The 23,908-nt window shown below is 39.5% G+C and overlaps 1 protein-coding gene across 4 annotated transcripts in view; it reads left to right on the top strand.

Moving 5' to 3' along the window:
- Window positions 1-20,870, top strand: part of TXNRD1 (thioredoxin reductase 1) — a 51,225-nt gene extending 30,355 nt beyond the window's left edge. For all 4 annotated transcript variants that reach the window (XM_071728613.1, XM_071728589.1, XM_071728593.1 and 1 more), the window contains 8 exons: window positions 122-347; window positions 3,042-3,134; window positions 4,838-4,914; window positions 6,564-6,720; window positions 9,072-9,179; window positions 14,005-14,100; window positions 16,138-16,272; window positions 19,224-20,870. In XM_071728613.1, coding sequence (XP_071584714.1) covers window positions 122-347; window positions 3,042-3,134; window positions 4,838-4,914; window positions 6,564-6,720; window positions 9,072-9,179; window positions 14,005-14,100; window positions 16,138-16,272; window positions 19,224-19,286 — 955 coding nt within the window. In that variant the 3' untranslated portion in view covers window positions 19,287-20,870. The remainder of the gene's footprint in view (window positions 1-121; window positions 348-3,041; window positions 3,135-4,837; window positions 4,915-6,563; window positions 6,721-9,071; window positions 9,180-14,004; window positions 14,101-16,137; window positions 16,273-19,223) is intronic.
- Window positions 20,871-23,908: the final 3,038 nt, after the last annotated feature.

Here is a 23,908-nt window from a genome sequence, read left to right on the forward strand (position 1 = left end):
AACAAGAATACAATGCTATTCTTGTGGAAGGAGTTAATATACAGCACAATATATTCTTTTGGTTGTCTCTAACCTTCTTTCCTTTTTTCCCTCTTTTTTTTTTTTTTTTTTCTTTTACCAGTGATGATCTTTTCTCTCTGCCTTACTGTCCAGGGAAAACCCTGGTGGTTGGAGCTTCCTATGTTGCCTTGGAATGTGCAGGATTTCTTGCAGGTCTTGGATTACATGTCACTGTAATGGTGAGATCCATTCTCCTAAGAGGATTTGACCAGGATATTGCAAACAGAATTGGTGAATATATGGAAGAACATGGAGTCACCTTTATTAGGGAGTTTGTGCCAATTGAGGTAGGCTCAAAGTGATACATGACTACAATTGATTGCAGTATGCCTAGCATAATGTTTTAAGATGTAAATTATTGTAGTGAATACAAAAATTGAATTTGCTATAAAAAGTTCTGCTACTATGTAGTATGGGTTAATTTTTGTTTAAATCAAGTAAGTTCATGAATCTTATATAACTGAAAGGTACAATTTAGTCTTAATATAAGGTTTTGTGAGATTCTGGAATTCGTCATTTTTATCAGAATTAGATGGGTTGGTGTGTGTTGCATGAAAAGTGTTGTTACTCCTGCTTATTCTGGTCTTGCAAATTTTAAATATACTTAAATCATCAGTTTTCCTGATATCTGTGACACTTTTTGCAGGCTGGTAATTAAACAGATACATAATATCCTGTAAGATTAGGGCCAGTGCATCACAAATTAGTCGTATTTTTCATTGCCGGTTCTCAGATTGTCAGCCAGCAAATGCTGCTGATGTGTCCAGGGCCAGTGGACTATCCAGAAAAGTAAATGGGCTTCATAAGTATCCATTTATATCCTTTATTAGGCAGAGTCCTTAAATACTTGATGAATTTCCTTTGAACTCAGTAGGAGCACTGGTGCTGCTACTTATGTACATGTGTAGGCAAATTCAGGTTGAAAAGCAGATTAGATAAGCTCTGGGGCTTTTCTAATGTAAAATTGACCTAGCAAAGACTTCCAAGAGTGCTAAGAGTATTTTTCTTAATGTTTTTTTCACAATAATCAGTGCTTAATTATTATGAAATAGGAGATAATGTATTAGCAGTTTCCAATTTGGCATTAAGTCAGCATGTTATTGAGTTTAACACTTAGGGGATTAAAAAATTAAATTGAGTGACAACTCTTCACTTTCTCCCTTGGCAATACCAAGAGCAGCTTAAAAAATTCTCTTGCCAGTTGCCACGTTGTGGATCTGACCATCTCAGAGTGTGAGAGCTTTGCTGTGAGAGTCAAACTGGATATTTCAAGGAGATTTGCTTTTTATGCTTGTTTGCATTGTAGAAATCCCATGCTGTATGAAAAGCAGGGATGACTATCTAGCTTTTGTTTCAGACATAGCTTTTTGCTTCTGGGAACTGTGAAAGGGAGGTGATCTTGAAAGAAACATATCATTTCAACTAATTAGTGAGTGGCCTTCTCCAAATATATCCTGAAAGAGGAGACCATCACTGTAGCCACAAAATGCACTTTTCTGTATTTTACCCTGCCCCTTCACTACATATCTTTGATTTCAATGGGAATAAAATATTTCATTAACCTAGCATATTGCCACTGCCTCTGTTTTCAGTTGAGTAGGTCCTTAAAATTTAATTGCTGGATATGTTTTTATTAAATCTTCTTGTCTCTTTCAAACACTGGTTTGGAATTTGTTTGTTTTGCACATCAAAACCCTTCATTGGGACGTTTGAAGACAGAAAATGAATTCTTATAAATAATGCTTTCTTTTAATAGTAGAGTTTTAATATAGTGATCCCTTGAAATTAGTAAGATGGCCAAGAAGGTTTAGGGTCTTTTTTTAATTAAAAGAGAACTTCATCAGAAATTTTTCTGTTTTCAAATACTTAATAAGAAGTAGGAGCTAGGGCAGCTATTGAAAAGAATTTTTTCTGCTGTAGAATGAACACTAAAAGTTTCCCAGGATGAAGTGCATCACATGTACTTGTCTCTTGTATTCCCAAGCCAGCCTTGGGAAGAATCTGGGTGGCTTTGCTTTTCCTGGGAGGGTAAGGAAAGGACTGTAACTTGAGGATACCCAATCCTTTCTCAGTCCAGTGAAGATTAATGAGGACAAAAGGGAATCTACCTATGTAGCTTCAAAGTCCATTTGCTTGTTTAATTGATGTATTTATCAGAGGAAAATGTGGTGTTTGGGGAAAAACCCCAGTGTTCTCCCTCTTTCTGCTTTATTTTTCTGGTATATGGAGGGAAGGGATGTGGAAGGGGGAGTACTTGGATCTTTGTTTTGTTTAAAATAAACCTTTATTTTTTATTTCTCTGAACAAAAAGCACTGTTGCAAAAATGTTAGTCTTTTGCTGGAATAGGCAGCAATCTGCTGCATTACTTGAGCGAGAGCACGCAGCTGGATCCATAGCTAAAACTGGGAATATTTATTTATGGTGACTCTAGGCAACCCTGAAGAGGTTTTTTTCCTTAAGCTGCTGGTGTTTTTTCAGCCATTTAGAGCCAGCTGCTGCCCTCTCCTGCAAGGCCATGCCAGCTTTATGATACCATTATGAGACCATTCAAACAGGGCAAAAGCCTGTAAATGGCTGGGCTGTGACTGAGGCTTCCCATGGATGGGAATCACAATTGTTCTCAAGGTGTGGTTGAAGAAAATGATGCTGTTTCCAGGTTTTGAAGAGTTCCCTTCCTCCTCCCCCCTAGTAGCAGGTGATGTGGTCTTTGGCAAGAACTTAGCTATCAATAAACTTTTGTAAACAGAAACAAAGCCTTACTGTCATGTTCATAAGAATAAGTGCATGGAGATATCTCAAAATGTTTAAATATGAAAGTAATTATAATTCTAGAGAAGGGTGAAAATACCTGTAGAACGAATGCTTGAATTTTAGGTTACAGCTAAACACTTATTTTTAATGGTAAGATATGTGGTGGGACAAAGATACATTTGCATAACTTTTTCTGAAACTAACCTTTTTTTTTTCTTTAATGTTTTAGGTCAAGCAAGTTGCAGAAGGAACTCCTGGAATATTGAAAGTTATAGCCAAGTCCACAAAGGAGAATAAAATAATTGAAGGGGAATACAATACTGTAAGTCCTGTCTATATACATAAATAATATGGAACACACTTCCACTTAATATTAATATTTTGTGGAGTATTTTTATCCATGGCATAGATTTTTAAAAATTATTTTTAATCATTACAGTATTGCTAATTACACAGCATGGACATGACTCCCTTGTGCCTTACCAGATCACCTACATGCTTTTGAAACCTGTTTTTTAGCTTTGGGATGTAGATGAACCTGATCATCTGCAACCAGTTGCAGAATTTTTCCCCAGTGGGATATTTGTCATAAGCTATAAGTAAAGATTTATTATAACTTATACTGTAACTAAAGCGTGTTCTGGAGTTAGCAGAAATCAGTGGTCTGTGCAAGAGCTAAACAAACAAGTGTCATGTCTTCTCAAGACCTGTTGTTGACACATCTTCTTCACAAAAGCAAATAATGCCCTGTGGCAAGTCAGTCAGGAACCTTCATTACACACTTTAAACAGTAAAATTGCAGTGTGCAGGTATGTCATTATATATTTGATTGACTGTTTCCATCACTCCTCACCCTGTTCATTTTCTTAAGTCTTGGTGCTGGGGAAAAAAAAAAAAAAAGTTGTGAATAAATAATTTGGAACTACACAGAGTGCATGAAGACAAGCATCTGCTAGCTTGGGATTTTAGACTGCAAAACCCACTGTGTGCCAGTGACCTCATTTACCTCTGTAGTGCCTCAGTCATCCCATAACAAGCCCTGAGTGCATCTGAGGGTGTGTGTTATGAGAAAGTTTAACAATAACAGCAGTGCTGTTCCACAGTGTTGTAATACTATTTTTTCCTGATCCATAGTAGTGAAAGCTTTTTAGCTAGCAAATTGGTGCCATCTTTTTGTTAAGGAAACTTTGGATTTCTTATTGCTACTACATCTTTCACTGCAATGCTGTCACTCATAGTAGCTGTGAGCTCTGTGTGATGCATACTAAGACCTTCAGCTCTGAAGGTCTGGCATGCTTGGTCGTGTAAAAGACTTGAAGTACATCTCAGATTCCTTCAGCACAGGGTTTAGTTGTTGTATGAGAAGTTTGTGTAGCTACCTGGGCAGCTTTCCAGAACTGCAAAGCACATAGCACTTTTTCTTGTGAGAGTATGGAACTTGTTATGCTTGTTAAGGTAGCCAAGTTGAGAGGATGAGTAGGAACTTGACCTGGACTGTCCATCATTCTGAATAAATGTTCAAACAAATAGTATTTCTTGTCAGTGACTTGGCTGAGAGCCTATTTAAGTAAATTACATTTCCTGATCAAAACAAATGATGGTCTTTCTGTTTGCCTAAGCATCTCAGCTTCCTTCCTGAAGAGCCCTTCTCTTGTGGAGTGTTTCTGGGTCATCTGCTCTGGTAGAGGGTGGAGGTATGGTTTAACACTTCAGTATAAAAGTGCAAGGAAGTAAATAAAGAATCCAATCCAAATTGATTTGTTGAGAATACTCTTCAGGTATTTTTCCAGGGATGTAATTCAATGGCTGTATTTAATCTTAATCATTAAAAGCTGGTATTAGTAGGTTATCATGATGGTCTGGCTTGTCCTGAACTCTTCGAATGGGTAACAAACGTATTCATTTTAATGTGACCAAGCCATAGCTACTGATTCTTAGCATATAGTGAAATTAATATATAGCTACACGCAGATGCACTGCTGAGGTTTAAAAAAAAGGAGTAATATATTAATTGCTGTTTTGCAGGTCTTGCTAGCAATTGGAAGAGATGCGTGCACAAGAAAAATTGGTTTGGACAAAGTTGGAGTGAAGATCAATGAAAAGTAAGGACAGATGTCTGTTCATAACTAACTGAGCTTTTGTCACTTCCTATTACAGTGGTAGTGGTGCATAGACATTCAAATGCTTTGAGGAAAAAAAATGTTTCCCCTTTGCATATACTTGGACTGTAGCAGATAGATGCATTTTCTCCCATATTTCTGTCATGTTTGTTTTTTGATACTGAAATATCAGTTCCTAAATGCTGGGAGTCAAGAGAGTCTGTTCCATTTTATTGAGGTTCACAGCTCAGTCTCAGCTTCTTCCATTGACTGAGCTTTCCAGCATTTGTCAGTTGTTCCTTGTATCCTCATTCCTGTTTCTTTTTTTACCTCTCCCACCTCTTGGAGCAGATACTCTCTCTGTTCATACAGAGCTTCTGTGTGGTGGGTTTTGTTTAAATTTTTAATGTAAGTGCTACTATGTGTTAATCTTAAAGTACAAGATAAAAGTAGCATTCCTTAAACTCACAGCTGGAGTTGATGTGTTTGGAATTTTGCAGGTGTGTAGTTCTTGCCTTACAGAAACCCTTGGGAACAGTCCTGAGAGGTTTTCATGCTTCATGTACTGAGGTTGTTGCACCAGGGAGTGGAGCTGTCGGTAGCATTTTTGATATTGGTGACTAAAGCATCTTCTAGGCATGTGGAGCCTGGAAGATGTTCCCTTTGAAGAAAAGCCACAGGATCATGAACTTGACTAGGTAGTCTATGGAACAGCAGTGCAGAGGAAATGATATATTTTTATAAATAAATGCAGTGACTGGTGTTGCTGAAGGCCACTGTTGCCATGTTTTAAGTAAGTGGAAATTTTGGTCCACTTAAAATTCTCAGGCCCCTGTTATCTTGTGGAATAGTACATATCTTCCTGTCAATAGGACATACTACTAGCTTCATAGAGTGAGCTATAAAATTGATAGCATAAACAGTTATATTTGTTAATGAGCAAAATTGAGGAAATTGGATTTTAATCTGGGGCTTGCCATGGGTTCCTCAAGTAATTCTGTGACCGTTTGTGTGCTTGTCTGATTAGTTTTCCTTGTTACATGTGTTTCCTGCAGTGATTACTGCACTAACTCATTTATTAATAAACAGGGAAATATTAATAATTAAAAACATCCACCAGCTAAGTACACTGATAGCTGAAAACCTTGGTGGATGTCCCCTAAGTAGAGTGTCTAAGAGCTTGACCTGTCTCTGTGTAGAAGCCTCTGCCCTATGTGTAGAAGTTTATAGTGGCTGCTTCAGCCACTGGACTAGAATTGAAGAAATGGAGAAAGTTCTTGTGTCCTACAGCTCCAATGGGAGATTGTTTCTGACTGTCATTCCTCAGCATTGCCAGTACATAGCTCAGCAGGTAGTAGAGGCTTTTTGAGAAAAGGATTCCTCACTGAGGAATTGATTTTAGGAGATGGATCACAACTTCTCAGGCTACCTCCTTACTCAGTGTGTAAATTCCTGTAGTTCTGGTGAAATTTGCACTACTTTACATTCTTGCCCAAGATTGTAAGATTTTGAATAAGACTTCCTCCTCTCATGCTTCAAATACATGCCTTGCTCTTAAAAGCTAAAGGGCCTGACTCCTGCAAGGTTATTTACACCTCTGGTCTTCACAGCAGAACACGTGGATCTTTTTTTCTTGTTAATTTAAATTGCAGAACAGGAAAAATTCCTGTCAGCGATCAGGAGCAAACAAATGTGCCATATATCTATGCTGTTGGAGATATACTGCAGGACAAGCTGGAACTCACACCAGTGGCAATCCAGGCAGGAAGATTGTTAGTCCGAAGGCTTTATGGTGGGGCAACCAGAAAGGTAAGGAACCAGTTTCCACAAAACACTGTCACTGCTCTACTTCTAAGTGCAGAATGCAGGTCTGCTTGCTTATAGAAAACTGAGTAGGCTTTTAAGGATTAGCTTTGATGATCACTTTAATTTCCCCTTTGCAAAGATATTACTGCAGATACGTTCTGCTAATTGTGTAGGATGGTATTTATGCCTTATGGATTTAGCAGTAGTGGTTTTTTTCCTATTAAGAGGTTTTATTTTTCTCTCAGAGTATACTGATAATAAAATTAACTGAAATAATAATTTTTAACTCTACAGCTTTCCCTAATATTCAGCAATCATTCCCTTTAAATGCTTTAACTCTAATTCAAGGGCATTTAATTACTAAACCTACCTTCATTTCCTAAGTAAGTGTAAGAAGGGTTTGTGATAGTCCTAATTTTCACTGTTATTTTCACAATTTCTTTCACTTCTCATCCATATGTTTTCAATGTAATACATAGTTCTCTTTATAACTGAATATAGACAGAAAGGAAGATAAAATGCACCAATAAGTCAGCACCTGAGATGTTGAGTTCATCTGTTCAGTGTTTCCATTTCCTACTATAGCAGCTGTAGTCAAGCTATGTAGTCAAGTACAAGTAGGACTAACATGGGTGCTCATTTGCACATTATCTTTAAAGCAGGAGGAAGGGAGAGTTCCTTTCAAGAACTGTTATCTGAGCACCATTGATGTCAGTGTTTGTGTCACCCTCATAAGAACAGGGCATAAGCATAAAGGTTTATCTCTTTCAGAGCCTGCTGTATTCACATCAAGTTCAGCTGCTGGTCAGATTTAGAGCTTAACTGAGCTGTTTATTTTAGGCTGGCAGGTAACTGCAGAAACAGAATCCTCAGTCATTGGGCATAATGTCATTACATCAGCCAGGCAAAGTTTAAGAGAACCATAGCTGGAGCCAGAATGTTTGGGTTTTTTTTTCAGTGCAATAGTATGGATATGTCTTAATTTACATTTTATGCCAGATATCTGTCTCCCTAGGTATGAAAATCCTTAGGCTGCCAAAGAAAGCATCATCTCTTTCAGTGAATCCAAGAAATTAGTAACTACTTAGATAGGATCCTGGCATACATTGCTGTTGTAACAAATCCAGAAAGGGTGATTGTATGAAACATAATGAAGTTTTATGGATAGGTAGGGAAAGAATGGAAAGCAGCATCTTAGCTGATCCCCAGCCACAAAGGCAATTAATGAGGGTTGAAATCCATAGGAATTAAAAATAATAAGAACAAAGAATAAACAAAGAATAAGAATAAACAAAGCTGACCAACCTGTTAGTCTGCTATCACAGAATCACTAATTTAATGGGTATGGGGAGAACACTGGATGTTTTTTACTTTGACTCTGGTAAAGACTTTTTGACACTGTCTCCCATGACATTCTCAAAGACAAGCCCAAGAAGTACATGCTAGATAAATGGAAAGTGAGGTGTACAGAAAACTGGCTGAACTGCCAGGCTTACAAGGCTGTGACTAGCATTGCAAAGGTCAGCTGGAGGCAGGCCACCAGTGATGTGCCACCAATGGATACTTGGTCCAGTACATCTGAATTAATGGTCTGGAGGCAGAGTGCACCCTCAGCAAGTTCCCAGGTGATACAAAACTGGGGGTGAGTGACTGAGGTACCCAATGGTTGTGCTGTCTGTCACTCAGAGGGACCTGAATTCCATTTTAACATAAGAAAGAACTTCTTTACAGTGAAGGTGATCAGGCATAGAGGTTGCCCAGAGAGAGAACTTCTAGCACACAGTAAAAGCTACAGTGAAGTCAGGGGTTGGTGGTTGTTTCTCATGGTCTGTAAATCAGGCACACGGTATCATCTTTAGTTCTAGCTGTCCCTTCAGATGGCTGTACTTTGTGTCTTTGGTGTCACCATCTAGGACACAGCAGATAAAAAAGATGATGGTTTTTGATGGTTGGGTTCTTTGTAGCATATCCAGATTAAAAATAGCATGCTTTGTATAGGCAGTTGAGCAGTCTGCTTCTTTTCTGTTTTAAAAACGTACCTTTGATCTGGTATGTTTTTAGACCGGGGTACTGAAGTTCCTCTTCCTTTTAATCTATTCATGTTAATGTCCATGTAACTTTAAATTGTCTGTCCTTGCTCTAGTTAAGGCCTTTGAGAGGGACAACACCAAATCTGTAGCTTAATTCATAAAAAACATTTTAAATTTAAAAAAAAGAAAAGAAGTACCTTTCAGAAATCTAAATAATCCAACTTTTCTTCCTGTCCAAATTTCAGACCATTGAATTTTTACCTTTTGTGCTGATTCTATTGCTGATGTTGTGTGGGGTTTTTTTATTTGTTTTGAATACTACAGTGTGACTATGTGAATGTTCCAACCACTGTATTCACTCCTTTGGAGTATGGAGCTTGTGGGTATTCTGAAGAGGCTGCGATGGAGAAGTTTGGGGAAGAAAACATTGAGGTAAATGCTTTGGTTTCCTTTGGATTTTAAGTTCACAGATTGTAATTTAAAATAATATTAGGAGTGATCGAAACAGCATTCTGAGTTCTGATGTAAGTGCAGGACATGAATAGGTCCATTTTTGTATTGCTTGGCAATTTTTAGACATGGTATAAAAATAGTCCTCCGTTCCGATAGCTCTAGTTGCAGATATGTTCTATTTTTGGCAACAGAGCTCAAATGTGGAATATTTCCTTTTTTTTAAAAAAAAAAAAAGAAATAAAGGGTTTCTTTGTGTCTTCAAATGCTTCAGGATAAATTAAAGCTGGTTTTGTGTTGGAGGAAATACTTTGGTTTTAATGTCAAAGTAGAGCTTTTTGTAGCTATGGTGAGGTAAATTCCTTGCTATGGGGATTTTTACTTTATGAAGCCAAATGTTGTTATGCTCATTTTTCCTGTTTATTTTGACTGCAGGGACTTAGGGGCTTAATTTTACTCAGCTGAGTGGTCCCTTTTCATTCACTAGGATTGCTGCTCAAGAGTGAAATTAGACATCTGTAAGCACTTAGTGCCTAAGGCTGTTCTTACAAAATACTGCATAGGCCATATTACAGAAAGTATGAGGGGAAGGAATCAGACAATAAACTGAATGCTATGTCCTATCACCTGAGAAGTGTTTCTTGGAGAAATAAGCAGATAAGTGGTGGCTCATCCAGTTGAGAACTTACCTCCCTCTCAGCTTTGTCAGTTATATTTTTTGGCTTGGACTGTGGAGAGAATAAGTAAATAAGACTTTTAAAATGGCAGTGGATCAAGTACAGTCAAGCTGAATACAGGGCAGGTATTTAAATTCTGCTCACCCCACAAAGTTTGCATATACAGTCAAATTTTTGTGACTCGGTCAAATTCTTGTTGATATGTGCCTAACACTGGACTCTTTGTGGCAAAGACACTTCCCATTTTCAAAGCCATTTTTGAAGATGCTCATCCAGAAGCACTAGTATTGTGGCTAAGTGCTAACTTAGTTTATTCTGACCTCTCTATCATGTCACCATATTGGCTTTTGCAAGCTTCAGTAGGATTATTGAGTTGCATCTGTCATTCAGACCTGTGAAATTTCAATTTCAGATAGTGATGCCTGTAAGTGCTTTGTAACCCCATTAATATAAAAAAACATTGAGCTGTCTCTCCTAGTTTGTGAAAGGACATATTTTTACTGGGGTATTGATCAATTAGAAACTTATTTCAATACTAATCAATTTGAGGTTAGGTTGTAATGAGCTGTTGAGAATTCTGGGTAGAGCTGTGCCTCAAAACATCCTGTCTTTTTCTGAAATATGTGATGTGCAGGTGGGTGAGCAACCTCATCTGCAGTTAGAAATTTGTCCTGTGATGCTGGCTGGGGCAGACAGAAGATTGTGGTTTTATTATTATTTTTTGTGTGTGCATTTTTTTCAAATGTACTTTTCAATTGGCAATGATACATAACCTAAGAGAACAAGCAAAACGTATGCCCTCATCTCTCCTAAACCCAGGCTTTAAGGCTACTACTTCCCTTATTCTGCTCTGAGAAATATTTTTGCCTTCATCCTGGGTAGAGTCAGAGACAATACAGTTTTCCATGATGGAAGCTTGTATTTGTGTAGCTTAATGAAAGCATGGGGAACTGTATCCTGGAAAAGTAATACACTTAAGCCCTTTTTTTTTTTTTTTTTAATTATTTGTTTACACTAGTGCTTGTTTTGTGGAGGCTTCAAGTCTTTGGCATTCATCAAAGGAAAGAGTCTCACCCTAATTTTCAAGTATTCCAAATTCTATGTGTATGACTGATTGCTAATGAAGAGTTAGGAGTTAACAGTTCATCCTTGTGCTGCATCACAATCATTGAGAGTTTTTATGTGTGATTTCCAAAAGCCATTGCAGTCAGGAGTAAAGCTCTGCTTTTGGAGGTAGACAAGACAAATTTAAGATAATCTGACAGTTTTTAGAAGATCATGCTCTCTGCTGTGAAATCAGAGAATGGTAAGGGATTTGAAGGGACTTCTGAGGATCATCTAGTCTAAGCCCCCTGCTAGAGCCAGATCCCCGAGAGCTGGTTTGAGAGGAATAGATCCAGGCAGGTCTTGAATGTCTCCAGGGATGGAGACTCCACAACCTTCCTGGGCAATCTGTTCCAGTATTGTGTTACCCTCAGAGTGACGAAGTATTTTTTCCTATAAAATCTCTTTTGTGCCAGTTTGTGTCCATTACCCCTTATTCTGTCACTGGACACCACAGAGAAGAGTAGGGACCCATCCACCTGACACCCACCCTTTAGATAGTTATAAACATTGATAAGATCCCCCCTCAGACTCCTTTTCTCTAAGCTAAGCATCCCAAGCTCTCTTAGCTTTTCCTCACAGGGCAGGTGCTCTGGTCCCTTGATCATCTAGTGGCCCTATGCTGGTCTCTCTCCAGTAGTTCTTTGTCCTTCTTGAACTAGGGAGCCCAGAACTGCACACAATACTTCAGATGAGGCCTCACCAGAGCAGAGGGGGAGGATAACCTCTCTTGCCATGTTGGCCATGCTCTTCTTAATGCACCCCAGGATGGCATTGGCTCTCGTGGCTGGCAGGGCACATTGTTGGCTCATGGTGAGCCTGTTGTTCACTATGACTCCCAGGTCTTTTTCTGCACGGCTGCTTTCCAGCACTTCAACCCCTGACCTGTACTGGTGCATGGGGTTTTTCCTCCCCAGATACAGTACCCTACACTTGCTCTTATTGAACTTCATCAGGTTTTTCCTTGCCCAGCTCTCCAACCTGTCCAGGTCACACTGGATAGCAGCACAGCCCTCTGGGGTGTCAGCCACCCCTCCCAGTTTTGTATCATCAGCAAACTTGCTGACGATATAATCTATCCCCTCATCCAGGTCATTGATGAATATATTGAGTAAGACTGGACCTAGCACCAACCCCTGAGGGACACCACTGGTCACTGACCTCCAGCCTGACTCAGCCCCACTGACTACAACTCTCTGAGCTCTGTCCTTCAACCAGTTTCTAATCCATCTTACTACCAAATTGTCCAGTCTACATTTCTCAAGTTTTATTGTGAGGATACCGTGAGGGACAGTGTCTAAAGCCTTGCTGAGGTCAAGGTAGACAACATCAACTGCCCTCCCCTCATCTGAACATCTGGTTATGCCATCATAAAAGGTTATCAGATTGGGTAAGCATGACTTTCCCTTAATAAATCCATGCTCCTTATTCTCTTATCTAAGTGGTTAGAGATGACCTTGAGAATGAGCTGCTCCATTACCTTTCCAGGGATGGAGGTGAGGCTGACTGGTCTGTAGTTGCCTGGGATTCCTTCTTACTCTTTTTGAAGACTGGAGTGACATTAGCTTTCTTCCAGTCTTCAGGCAGCTCTGCAGTTTTCCATGATTTTTCAGAAATGGTAGAGAGTGATTCAGCAACAGCATCATCCAGCTCTCTCAGCACTCGTGGATGAACCCCATCAGGAACCATGGATTTGTGTGTATTCAGAATATCCAGGCAATCTCCAACTCAATCTTCACTGACCAATTGAAAATCATCCTCCTTCCAGTTATGCTCTTGTATTTCCAGAGACTGGGATTCCTGAGGGTTGATCTTAGTTTTAAAGACTGAGGCAAGCAAGGCATTCAGCAATTCCACCATCTCTGCATCGTTTGATTTCACACCTCCTACTTCATTTAACAGTGGACCCACTTTTTCCTGATTCTTTCTTTTGCTACTGATACATTTCAAGAAGCCCTTATTATTTTCTTTTAACTTCTTAAGCCAGGTTTAGTTCAAGGAGAGCCTTGGCTTTCCTTGTTGCATCTCTACAAATTCTGTGTTTCTGTAATCCTCCCAACTGACTAGACCCTTTTTCCACTTATTGCAAACTTTGCTTTTTCCATCAAGATTTTCCAGGAGCTCATTTCTTATCCACGCAGGTCTCCTGCCTTGTCTACTTGATTTGTTTTTTTGTGGGTATGTACTTATCTTGAGATTGGAACAGGTAGTGCTTGAATACTAACCAACTCTCTTGGGCCCCCCTACCTTCCAGAGCCCTAACCCATGAGACACCTCCAAGTAGATGTTTGGAGAGGGTAAAGTTGACCTTCCCAAAGTCCAGGGCAGTAATCTTGCTCTTTGCCAGGCTTCTTTCCCTAAAAATTCTAAACTCTATCGTATCATGGTCACTACAGCCAAGGGTGCCTCCAACCTTAACATCTATGACCAGACTTTCTTTATTTGTTAATACAAGGTCAAGCAACACACCTTTCCTTGTTGGTTCTTCAACCACCTGCAACAGAAAGTTGTCGTCAAGACATTGCAGCAACTTTTTGGATTGAGGATGCCTGGCTGTGTGATCTTTCCAACTAAAAACAGGTGATTGAAGCCACCCATGAGCACCAGGACCTTGAGGCTACTTCCAATTGCCTGTAAAAGGTCTCATCAACAACATCTTGGTTAGGTGTAATAGGCACCTACAACAGTATCAGTCATGTGTGCATGTCCCATAACTCTTACCCATAGGCTCTCAACTCTCTCTTCACCTGTCCTTGCATGAAGACCAGTGCATTCTTGCTGCATAGTAACATAAAGAGCAACTCCACCACCTCATCTTGTTGGTCTATCTTTCCTAAAAAGCACCATCTATGCTTTTTTAGCTTTAGGTCTATCTTTCCTAAAAAGCATAACCATCTATGACAACATTCCAGTTGTGCAAGTCATCCCGCCATGACTCTGTTATTGCAACAAGATCACAGCCCTGTGTCCTCACCCAGAAATTACACAACTTTTTTTGCTTTTTTAAACCTGCATTTTATTTCCAGGTGTATCATAGTCATTTCTGGCCACTGGAATGGACTGTGCCATCCAGAGACAACAACAAATGCTATGCGAAGATAATTTGCAATATTCCAGATAACGTAAGTGCATCTTTTCTACCAGGGAAAACAGCAGCCATATATTCACTGTAGGAACCCTTGATACCATGGCTATAAACAGCTTATTTTAAACAAATTAAATATTAATTTAAATTTTTCTTCCTTTTGAAATTTAATAAATATTAATAGTGATGCAGTACTTCTGTCTATACAGAAATGGCCCCCAGTCAAATAGGAAATCCTGTTATTGGCATCAGTGTATGGTGCTACTTCATCTATGTAAAGTACAAAGTAGAGATCTCTAAGACTGTTCATTAACTTTGAAAAGTGAACAAAGCAATGCATGTAAATATGGTTAGAAGTCATGTGTTTACCTTGATCTCCCCTCCCCAAACTGGAAGATTCTTCTCTCTGAAACTGAGGTCACTCACAAACCATCACAACTTGTAACCTCTGCAAATCCACATCTATAAAACTCCTGAGCTCATTCTAACAGGATTAATATATCTTGCCTGCACAAATCTCATTTAGAGTGATAATGCCAGGATTATCCTTGGACTAAGTTAAAACTTCCTGGCTATGGAAATGCATGGTACCTGCTGAAGCACAGGAAAAATTACTAATTGGTTAAAAGGATGATCATAATCTGTTTAATAAAAGTGTAGTTTATTTTAATAATATGAATTATTACAAAATATTAGGTTGCAAAGATGTATTCCTACTAAGACAGGGGTATGGAATAGCCAGTCCTAAAAAAAAATCTTGCTGTATTCTTTCTAAGCATCCTGTTACTGTTTTGTAACATTTGAAAACCTATCTGGTTTTATCCATCTCCTCTTTCTGGAGGAGTTTGCACAAGTGTGGAAGCTATTTTGGGACCTGTGGTTATGTTCCTAATCCCAAGTTCCTTAAGAAAATGAAAAGGCTTATTGGGGATATAAAGTGTTTCATTAATTTATTGCCATTGCTTGTCCTGAAAATTTAGGACCTGTTTAAATAACTAGAGGTAGAGCTGAAAATTAGCTTGTATGAAGAATTTGTTCAGTAACTATCTAAAACTGTAGATAGCCTGCTTTGTTCTAACATATGTACATACGTCTAGAGGAAAATAAGAATAATTCCATTTCAGTTATTACCTGATTGTAGCTTTTCTTATTTAAATAAACCCTGTGGTAAACCTCAGTCCTCAGGCTTACTGAAAGAAAACTAACCTTTCAGTGTACTGAATATCCACACTCCATTCATTATATGTGGTATTTAGTGGGAGGAGGAGCAACCCAACTGGGTACACCTATCCTCACCAAAATCTGTTTAAAGCCCTGACAGCAGCTGGCATCTATTAGAGAAGCAATGTCAAGTCAGTACTTCTGTTTAGTGTTTGCTGAGGATATATATGTGCAGTTTGACATATTTTGCCATTTAACAGTAGTACAGATGTGAGGTGTGAAGTAATAGTATCTTCCTTGTTTATAACTGGGTGTCTTTCAGCTTGATTTGCCTGTCTCTAGGTACATTCTCTTCCAGTGACAGTGAACACTGCAACAAGAGCCATCAGTTTAGTTACAGTGCACCTTGTGCTACGTCTGTTAGCTGGTTCCTCCTTCTTGTAAGCAACATCAAGCTGAAATTTCTTCTAATACATACACACCTTGTGCCTGGTCAGCACAGACTCTGATGTTGCAAGTCTTTGTGCAAGCTGCTGATCTTTACTTAGGCAAGCAGTCTGTTGGAATGAGTGGAATAGGCAGCCTGAATAAAATTTAAATGTGAGTTTGCAATTTGGACATACAGTATCATCAAACATAGATCATGGTGTGTGTTAAATTTGTATGCTGATGATACAAACAGGTTCTTGAGCTCCTGGTTAAATTTTTCCCTTTTTGGAGAGAGAAGAAAATTATGACAACTATCTCCCATCTGTTGGTGCTAATGATAGTTCATATTTGTGTGGTTACATTCATTTGTGGTATGTTTTGTGAACTGGTAAAATTATACACCCTGCATAAGAAAACCTGATACGTTATGTAAAGAGAACTGAATGTATGACTAGGCTTACACTTTATTATCTTTGGTATTTAGGAGAGAGTCATTGGTTTCCATGTCCTTGGTCCAAATGCTGGAGAAATCACTCAAGGGTTTGCAGCTGCAATTAAATGTGGGGTGACAAAAGAACAGCTGGACAGCACCATAGGAATTCATCCTGTCTGTGCAGAGGTTTGTATATGAAGCCACCTCATATCTCAGCTTTTTTAGCATTCTGGGGTAAAGTGTTGGAACTCTTAATAGCAGAGCTCTGTTATAAAGAGGTCTGAGCTTGGGGGAAGTAAGGAGGCAAGAAGGATGGGAAATTGTCTGGTTTTAACACTTAGAAATCTAACATTTAGGTTTAATCTGGGATTATTTTTTTTTAATGTGGTAATTTGTAAAATGTTTCTGATCTTCTCTAATCCAGTGCTCCCTCTACTGGGAATTGTAGAATTTACCTCCCACTCAAAAATCTGTATTTGAAGGCTTCGAATACTATTTCTGCTAAAGTGGTTGTCAAAGCTGTTTTTTTAAGATATGTGTGCTGAAAATAGGTTTATAAACTGGTGCTATGGAAGGGGACCAGCTACATGCCAATTACTTCAATTAAATTCTACTCTTTTAAAGATCTTTCCTTTACTCTCTGGGACTTCTTTTGAAGTGAAGTACATGAGGCCACACAACGATTTTTTTGTTGTGTTTGTCTTGCTGTTCCTCTTTCATGAGCTTAATTTCTCTAGTGGGGGAACTGCTACTCCCAGGTATAAGTGAGGAGATGCTCCACTGATTTTAGTCATACTTGGAGCAGAGGATCCCTGCAAAAACAATACATGAGCTTTGTAGGTCTTTGTACAGGATCAGTGTTCTCACCTGCATGTAGTTTCCAAAGTGATACAGTATAAGCAGTATAATACAGGCTCCATGAATAGAATGGACAGCTAGCAAGCTGATTCATCTTCAAAGAATCTGCAATACAGATTCTGGACTGGGTTTTTTATTGTACTATCATCTAATGATGTTCTTGGAAGCCCTTAAAGAGGGATAGCAGATCCGTATTTTATCAGGAGCCCTGTGGAGGGAGAATTCTGAGTGAGGCATTCAAACCCTGTGAACTCAAGCAGGTTATTAGCATATGCAGTGTGAAGAAAAGATGATAGTCATAATTTATTCTGGACATCTGAGCTGCTAAAATTGAAACTGAATAGAATGGTGATTAGACATAATTTAGGGACCTAATTTCAGATAATCATATTTGTTTGAGTGGGGGAGGAAGAAATTGGCTCAGGAGAAATACACTATTCAAAAGCTCCAGGGAACTGCAATAATTTTCAGTGCCAGTCTTCAAAAGCTTTTTTAATGCCTGTTACTTAATTTAATCTCTTCAGCAGTAAACAAAAATCAAAGTGCAAAAGGGTACTCTTTGATTTAAAAGATGCTTTAAAATTGTTTGGAATTTGTGAGGTCTGTGCATAGCTGGGTGAACAGAATGATGGATAACATCAGCATGATTTAAGATCTTGTGTTCATGTGAAAAGTAAGGAAAATTAAGTCTGATCTGAAGAGGAAAGGGACAGTGTTGCAGGGTCAGATGCTGACATCTTCAGATGCTGGTACTTCTTGCAAAGCAAAGTACAAATAGGTGTGAGCACAGATTGGCAGGACCTCAGCCTTACAGAGAATTGCCTCACAGCCTAATCTGTACTGCACTGTTTGAAATACAGGTGTGCACAGTCAAGCATCTGAGATGAAGACCAAGTGTCTTCTGAAAGATGGGATGATTCTTCAAGTTAGTTAACGATGGTTTTCCAGCCATAGTATCTAAGGTTTTGTCTTCACTCAAATAATGAACAAATTCTGCCAAAAAACTTCCATTAATCATCCAATAACTCCCAGCTAACTTTTACTAGAGTTAGGGAGTTGTACAGTACCAATAGCTCTTGGAACTGGCTAGCTCACCTAGAGCTTGAAATCAGGCTGAGAAGAAAACAGATAAATTTTGGACTTCTAACATTTTTCTTTGAAATAAGAAATGTTGTTAGTCTGTGGATCTGATTAGTTAGGTTTCTATCTCAGGCCATGCAGTATAGTTTAATTATATTGCTGTTCTTCTGCCATATATATTAAATATGCATTTTTCTTCCTGATTTGTGTGTAATGCTTTACATACTTACAGAAAATGGAGGAGCTATATCATGTATCAATGATGTTCTCTGAAGAGCTGCTAGCAGACTTCATGCAGCAAAGCTTTTATTTGGAGAACTGTAGGGCTTTCAGATCCCCATCATCTTGAGATACTTCACTGTTATTTGCATAAATGAAACATGCATATACTTTATACTGTGCTAAGTTTATCCTTGCTGAGAGATGGCTTTGATGATAGCTAATTATTGCAACTTTGAACCATTTAGATAGAAGTGGTTGTGTGTTCCTTTTTTCCTTTCTGTGTTAGATCAATGCAAAACTATACAATTATTCACATAGTAAAGTTCTAATATTAAATAAGGTTTTGTGGAGTTTTCCTTCTTGAATTTTGGTTATTCTTGAAAATACTGTTCTATTTAATGTGACTCGAAAGCAGTAAAGGTTCCAAATCCAAACTAGATTTACTAAGTGTTTCTTAGCTGCAGTCCAGAGGATCCAAATCCCAGACATAATACCTACATCATAAATCAGTTCCGTGTTTCTGTAATATCTAGAATTATACAGAGGCAGAAATTATGTTCTCGCCAAATCCTGGAGCCTTGAGTTAAATTCACTTTCCCAACTAAAACATTATCTTTAAGCCATAAAAACACTTATTCATTAGATGTGCAGACCAGAGTTTTTTACTTTTGAGATCATTCCCATTATAAAAACTTAACAAGCATCAAGACAAAGGATGTTAGAAAGCCATGAGACTTCCTTAAAATTTTTCTTTTCCACTGTAAAACGAAGATCATAAGGTAACTAAAGAGAACAAAGTGTTGCATGCATGGGTGCTGGTTTGTGGTGAAGATTCTAGATGTATGATTTTTGTAATTATTGTTTTATTTTAAGAAATGTTTGTCTTTTTCAGAATTATGTTGATCTTCTGCAAGAGAAAATTAATTCTGGCCTTACTAAAATTTTCCTTTTTCCTTCTTTCTTTCTTTCTCTTTAAGATATTCACCACTCTGTCTGTGACTAAGCGTTCTGGTGAAAGTATCCTTTCGTCTGGATGCTGAGGTTAAAGACCCCCATTCTTGCTATTGCCAAAGACTGACTTTCATCACAGTGGCTGACTTGTGCAATGCAGAAGAAAGGATCTGAGAGGGATTATCCTCAGACATCTGGAGGAATGTGTAGATCCTAACCAGAGTGTTCCCTCATCCTCAGGAGAAGAGAGCACCGTGGGAGTTGGTCACTTGTGGTGGTTGGCTGGCAAATAGCAACACAATGGGAATATTGACTATTGAGCTGTTGCTTAGCAGGGCATTGAACAAATGCTTTCATGAAGTCACAGCCTGAAGCCTGCATTGTCTGGTGGGCAGTGATGGAAGAACTGCTAGCACAGCTGGACAACAGCTGTTTCGGTTTGGTTTTATTCCTTTTGAGTTTCCTACCTGAAAAAAGGACTTCCTCTGAACTGAAGAACATTACCCCAGGTCCAGATACTGTATAGTGCCCCTGTGTGCTAGGTTATAACACAGCAATTCCAAGGCCTCCTCGTGAGCATGCATTTCATTGCCAGCTCACATGCACATGCAGGGGAAATTGTATCTGCATGCACGATGATGAGGAAGAAGATATCCTTGGAAAAAGCTTTAGTACTGTCTAAAATAATGTATTTCTTGGCTTCCAAACTGACTCTGTCATGACATTTTATTTTAAAGAAACTTATTTGTGAAAACGTTCCTAGTGAGAAAGGAAAGTACTTGTTAATAAGGCCTTGCTATACAGACAGGGTATTTTTTGTTTCTGTGACAGTAACAACAGTGCATATAACACAGATGTAGTGATCTTGCAGTTTACATTATTTTAATTAATCAACTTTGGCACAGACAGAATATGATTTTGGCATTAATTATACTTCCAGGAGCTCTGTGCAACTTTACACAATTTGAATACATCTTCCTTTCTAGGTGAGCTACCATATGCTGCACTGTTTTGGGACTGAATTGGCCACTTTGAATACAACACTGTTGAGACTTTCTTTCAGATTAGTGGGCTTCTAGAATCAAACCAACCAAACAACCTGTCTCCAAAAAACAAACAAGCAAACAAAACTCCCACCCAACCTCCAAAAAGAAATAATGAAAAATCTTCTACCTAGATATGGCCTAAAAGCTGTATTTAGTTCCATATGTGTTTGTTTTATAGTTAATTAAGAAAGCAGTACTTTTAAATACAGAAGTTTTCATGAGAAAGACAGATTCTTAAATGTTCCTTCTGTGTTGGATAAACTGCATACATGTTTATCAAGAAATGGTAAAAATGTCTCTTTGGAATGCAAATGTGTTTTTTGATCTGGTTTTTAATTTCCTTTTGTTTTAGCAGAAAAGTTCAGATTACTCTTATTAAACGGTTCTTGGAAGTTTAGTATTGTGATGTGAATAGGGGTAAATTCTCTGGCCCTCTGGGCACAATGCCTTATGCCTACATTTCCACAGGGTAACAAATTAATTTATTTCTACTGAGATTTGTAGAATAGTGTTGTAAGTTATTTTTATAAATTCATACATAGCTGAAGGAATTTGTATGGTATCAAGAATGATCTGTAGTGGTATTTTTCTAGCCAGTTTATTAAATAAATTGCATATTTAAACAAACAGATGCTCATCTTGATGTCTCTTCTATGCAAAGAAACCAGGTGACAGCAGGCTGACTTTTTTTTTTTTAAAGCACCAGAAGAGGGCACCTTGATAAACCCAGTTTTGATTTGTTCCCATTTTCTGAATTTTGAAGGTAGACATTTCTCTGAAAAATGGGGTTTGGGGCTATTTTTTGTGGGGTTTTGTCCTTTTTTTTTTTTTTTTTTTTTGCATGTTATTAAAAAAACAATTATAAAACAAACTTAACAGTTGCAGTAGGCTGCTGTCTATATAACTTCTGAAAACTGCAGAACACAGGTTCCTGAGCTGTTGGGCAGCGTAGCTGTTAGCATTTAAGCACATGGATAGCAGCATTTTCAAGCAAGTCTGTAGGAAACTCAGATCCTAGAGCATAGGGAATAAATACCTATATGAGCTTGAATTTGCAAGACATGGGTCATGTCATCATTAATAATGTACATTTTAACACCAGCAGCTTACAGTTCAGTAGCTGACTGTTTTCATGACTCTATTTTTAGTTTAAATTTAAAATGGTGAGGTTTGGTTTGGTTTTTTTGGTAGGGCTTTTTTTTTTTATTTCTTCAGAAAGAAAACATTTTCAGGCCTATATTTCTGTCATTTGTGCATGACAGTAGAGTTGTATAATGTCTAACAACATAACATAAGGATGTACTAAATACCAAAGCAAAGTATTTAGTGTTTTTGTCAAGTTAAGCATGCACCAGGTAATGCATGCTTTGGAAGCATATGATAGCAAATTTAGTAAGTTAATTTTTTAGCTCATATTTGTAAGTGATTACATTTTTTTGGAACTCGTGTAAGTAACAATCATCCTAAGATATTACAGACATGAATGCAGATGGCAAATTTCACAAACTTCAGGAGGGAATTAGTGGAGTTCCACTGCCAGCTCCAAGAATTACTTTTTTATTTTTAAGCCCCCTTCACCCCAGCTGATCATTCCCCTTTCACCCTTCTTCCTTTGGGTGTGAGTTTGGAACAATCCTACCTTTCCTTTGTCAAGCTGAAGCTTGACATTCCTGTTTGCACCCTGCCTTCCCTCCTAAAAGACCTTTTCCCTGCTTGGAATTCCAGTGATCCCCTGCCCGGGATCCAGTGATGGGATGATGATTCTGAAGATCCATCCCACCATGGGCACTGGAGGTTTCACAGTGGTGCAGGTGTCTCACTGTGCCTTGTGGGAAGACCTTGAACTCTTAAAGCTTCATGATTGTGTCTCTGGCTGTGTCACTGTGGCACGTCCCTTGCTCTACCGTGCCACATGGCAGCTGCTGGAGGGATGGATGGATGACTCTGGGAGAAAAGCCACGGCCATGTGCTGCTGGTGCAAGCCGTGCCAATGCCAGAGCGTGAAGAAGGGGCCAGATGGCTGAATCTTTTACATTTTGATAGACTGTGCAGGTCAAAATATGGTATAAACGTCCATGGTAAATTGGCAGGAGTGATGCTTCCAAAACCCTTTCTCTTTTCATGGCTGGATGTCCTGATTGCTCAGTTGTCCTCTGCATGGGAAGGTGTGAGACTGCTTCCTTGCCAAGGCCTCTTTGGCCTCCAGAGAGAAATTAAACCCTAAATACAACCCCAGAAAGTGCCAGACCGGCAGCCTCCCTTCTGCATGCACAAGATGGCAGATGTCCATCCCGCAGGTACTGTTTATGCCAGCACAAGGTTTTGGTTTTGGGGAGGTGGGGCGAGGGCTCGAGCATTAATCAGAGAGGGTGGGAAGGTGTTCGTGTGGGGCTGGGGTGTGAGTAGGCAGGGGAGGGTGTGGGGCACAGCAGCTGCCATGTTGTCCCTGAGGGGCAGCAGAGGGGGGGTGGCTGAGAGCCCTCTCCAGAGACCACTGAATTCCAGACATGCCAGAGGGATTCTGCAGCGAGGCCTTTGGGATGGGCCTATCCTGAGGGACCGTCAGGAGCCTGCGTGTCTGAACCGTGTGTTCTGTTGTGGCCGAGCCCAAAGGTGGCTTCAGAAAATGCTTGTTGCCATGGGGCGGGGGGACGCTCCATCCCCTGGGTGAAAGCTGCACTTTGAGGGGCCCTGGAATGGACGGTGAGGCCTCGGGGCTCAGCCATCTTGGAGTTGGCACAGGCAGACTGATGGTCCCCAGGCCTTAATGCTGGTGGCCCAGAAGAACAGCCATGTCCATCAAGGCAGGATGTCTGTGACCTGCTGATCCACCATGTCCATGCTGATCCCAGTGAAAGGCATGGCCAGGGCATGAGGGTCCATCTGGGCTTTAAGGATCACTCTGTTGGAGAAACCGGGTACCAGGGGATGCCAGGCACAGCCCAGGGGTAAGCAGGACCTTGGCAGGGGAGCAGCAGCATCTGCTGCAGGGATCTGGGGAAACACCGGGTCATGGGGATCCACTTCCTCCCACATCATCCCTGTTTCCATCCCTTTCACACTTCCCCCACACTCCAACCAGGGCTCTGCTGGGTTGTTGGGGGTTTTGGGTTTTGTGGAGGGGAAAAATTGTATGTTTGTGTTCCTTTTACTTGCCACATTTTCCTGAACTGTGTTTTGTTGGCCAGAAATTGACTTTACACGTATGATTTCTTTTCTCATTCAATTTCCCTTTTCATCTCTTTCTGTGAGATCTTTTTGGTTACAGTGTTTTTACCACTTCAAATGACAAACTAAGCTGACAGAAGAGGGGGATATATACCAGGACAGACAGGGAAGGCTTTCCTCCCTCTAACACAGCAGCAAGACTAACCTTGCACAGGACCACCAGTGATTCCTGACCTGCCCCACCATGCTGGCTGAACAGCAGGTGCCTGCTGGTAACTGCTTTCTGCCAGGGAGGCCATGCTGGGGTCAGACTTCCTGTGGAGCATCCTCTGCTGCTGAGCCCATCTTCTGCTGCAGCTGGCTACCACAGGTCCAGGCAAACACACATTCCCATGTTTAGACTTTAATGGGAGCTGATGTGGGCACACAGCTACAAATATGCTGCTAAAACCCAGCCACTTCTTTCTCCTGTATATATTTGTCTCAGTGAGCACTTT

Source organism: Heliangelus exortis, chromosome 1 (genome assembly GCF_036169615.1).
Source record: "Heliangelus exortis chromosome 1, bHelExo1.hap1, whole genome shotgun sequence".
Classification (NCBI taxonomy): domain Eukaryota; kingdom Metazoa; phylum Chordata; class Aves; order Apodiformes; family Trochilidae; genus Heliangelus; species Heliangelus exortis.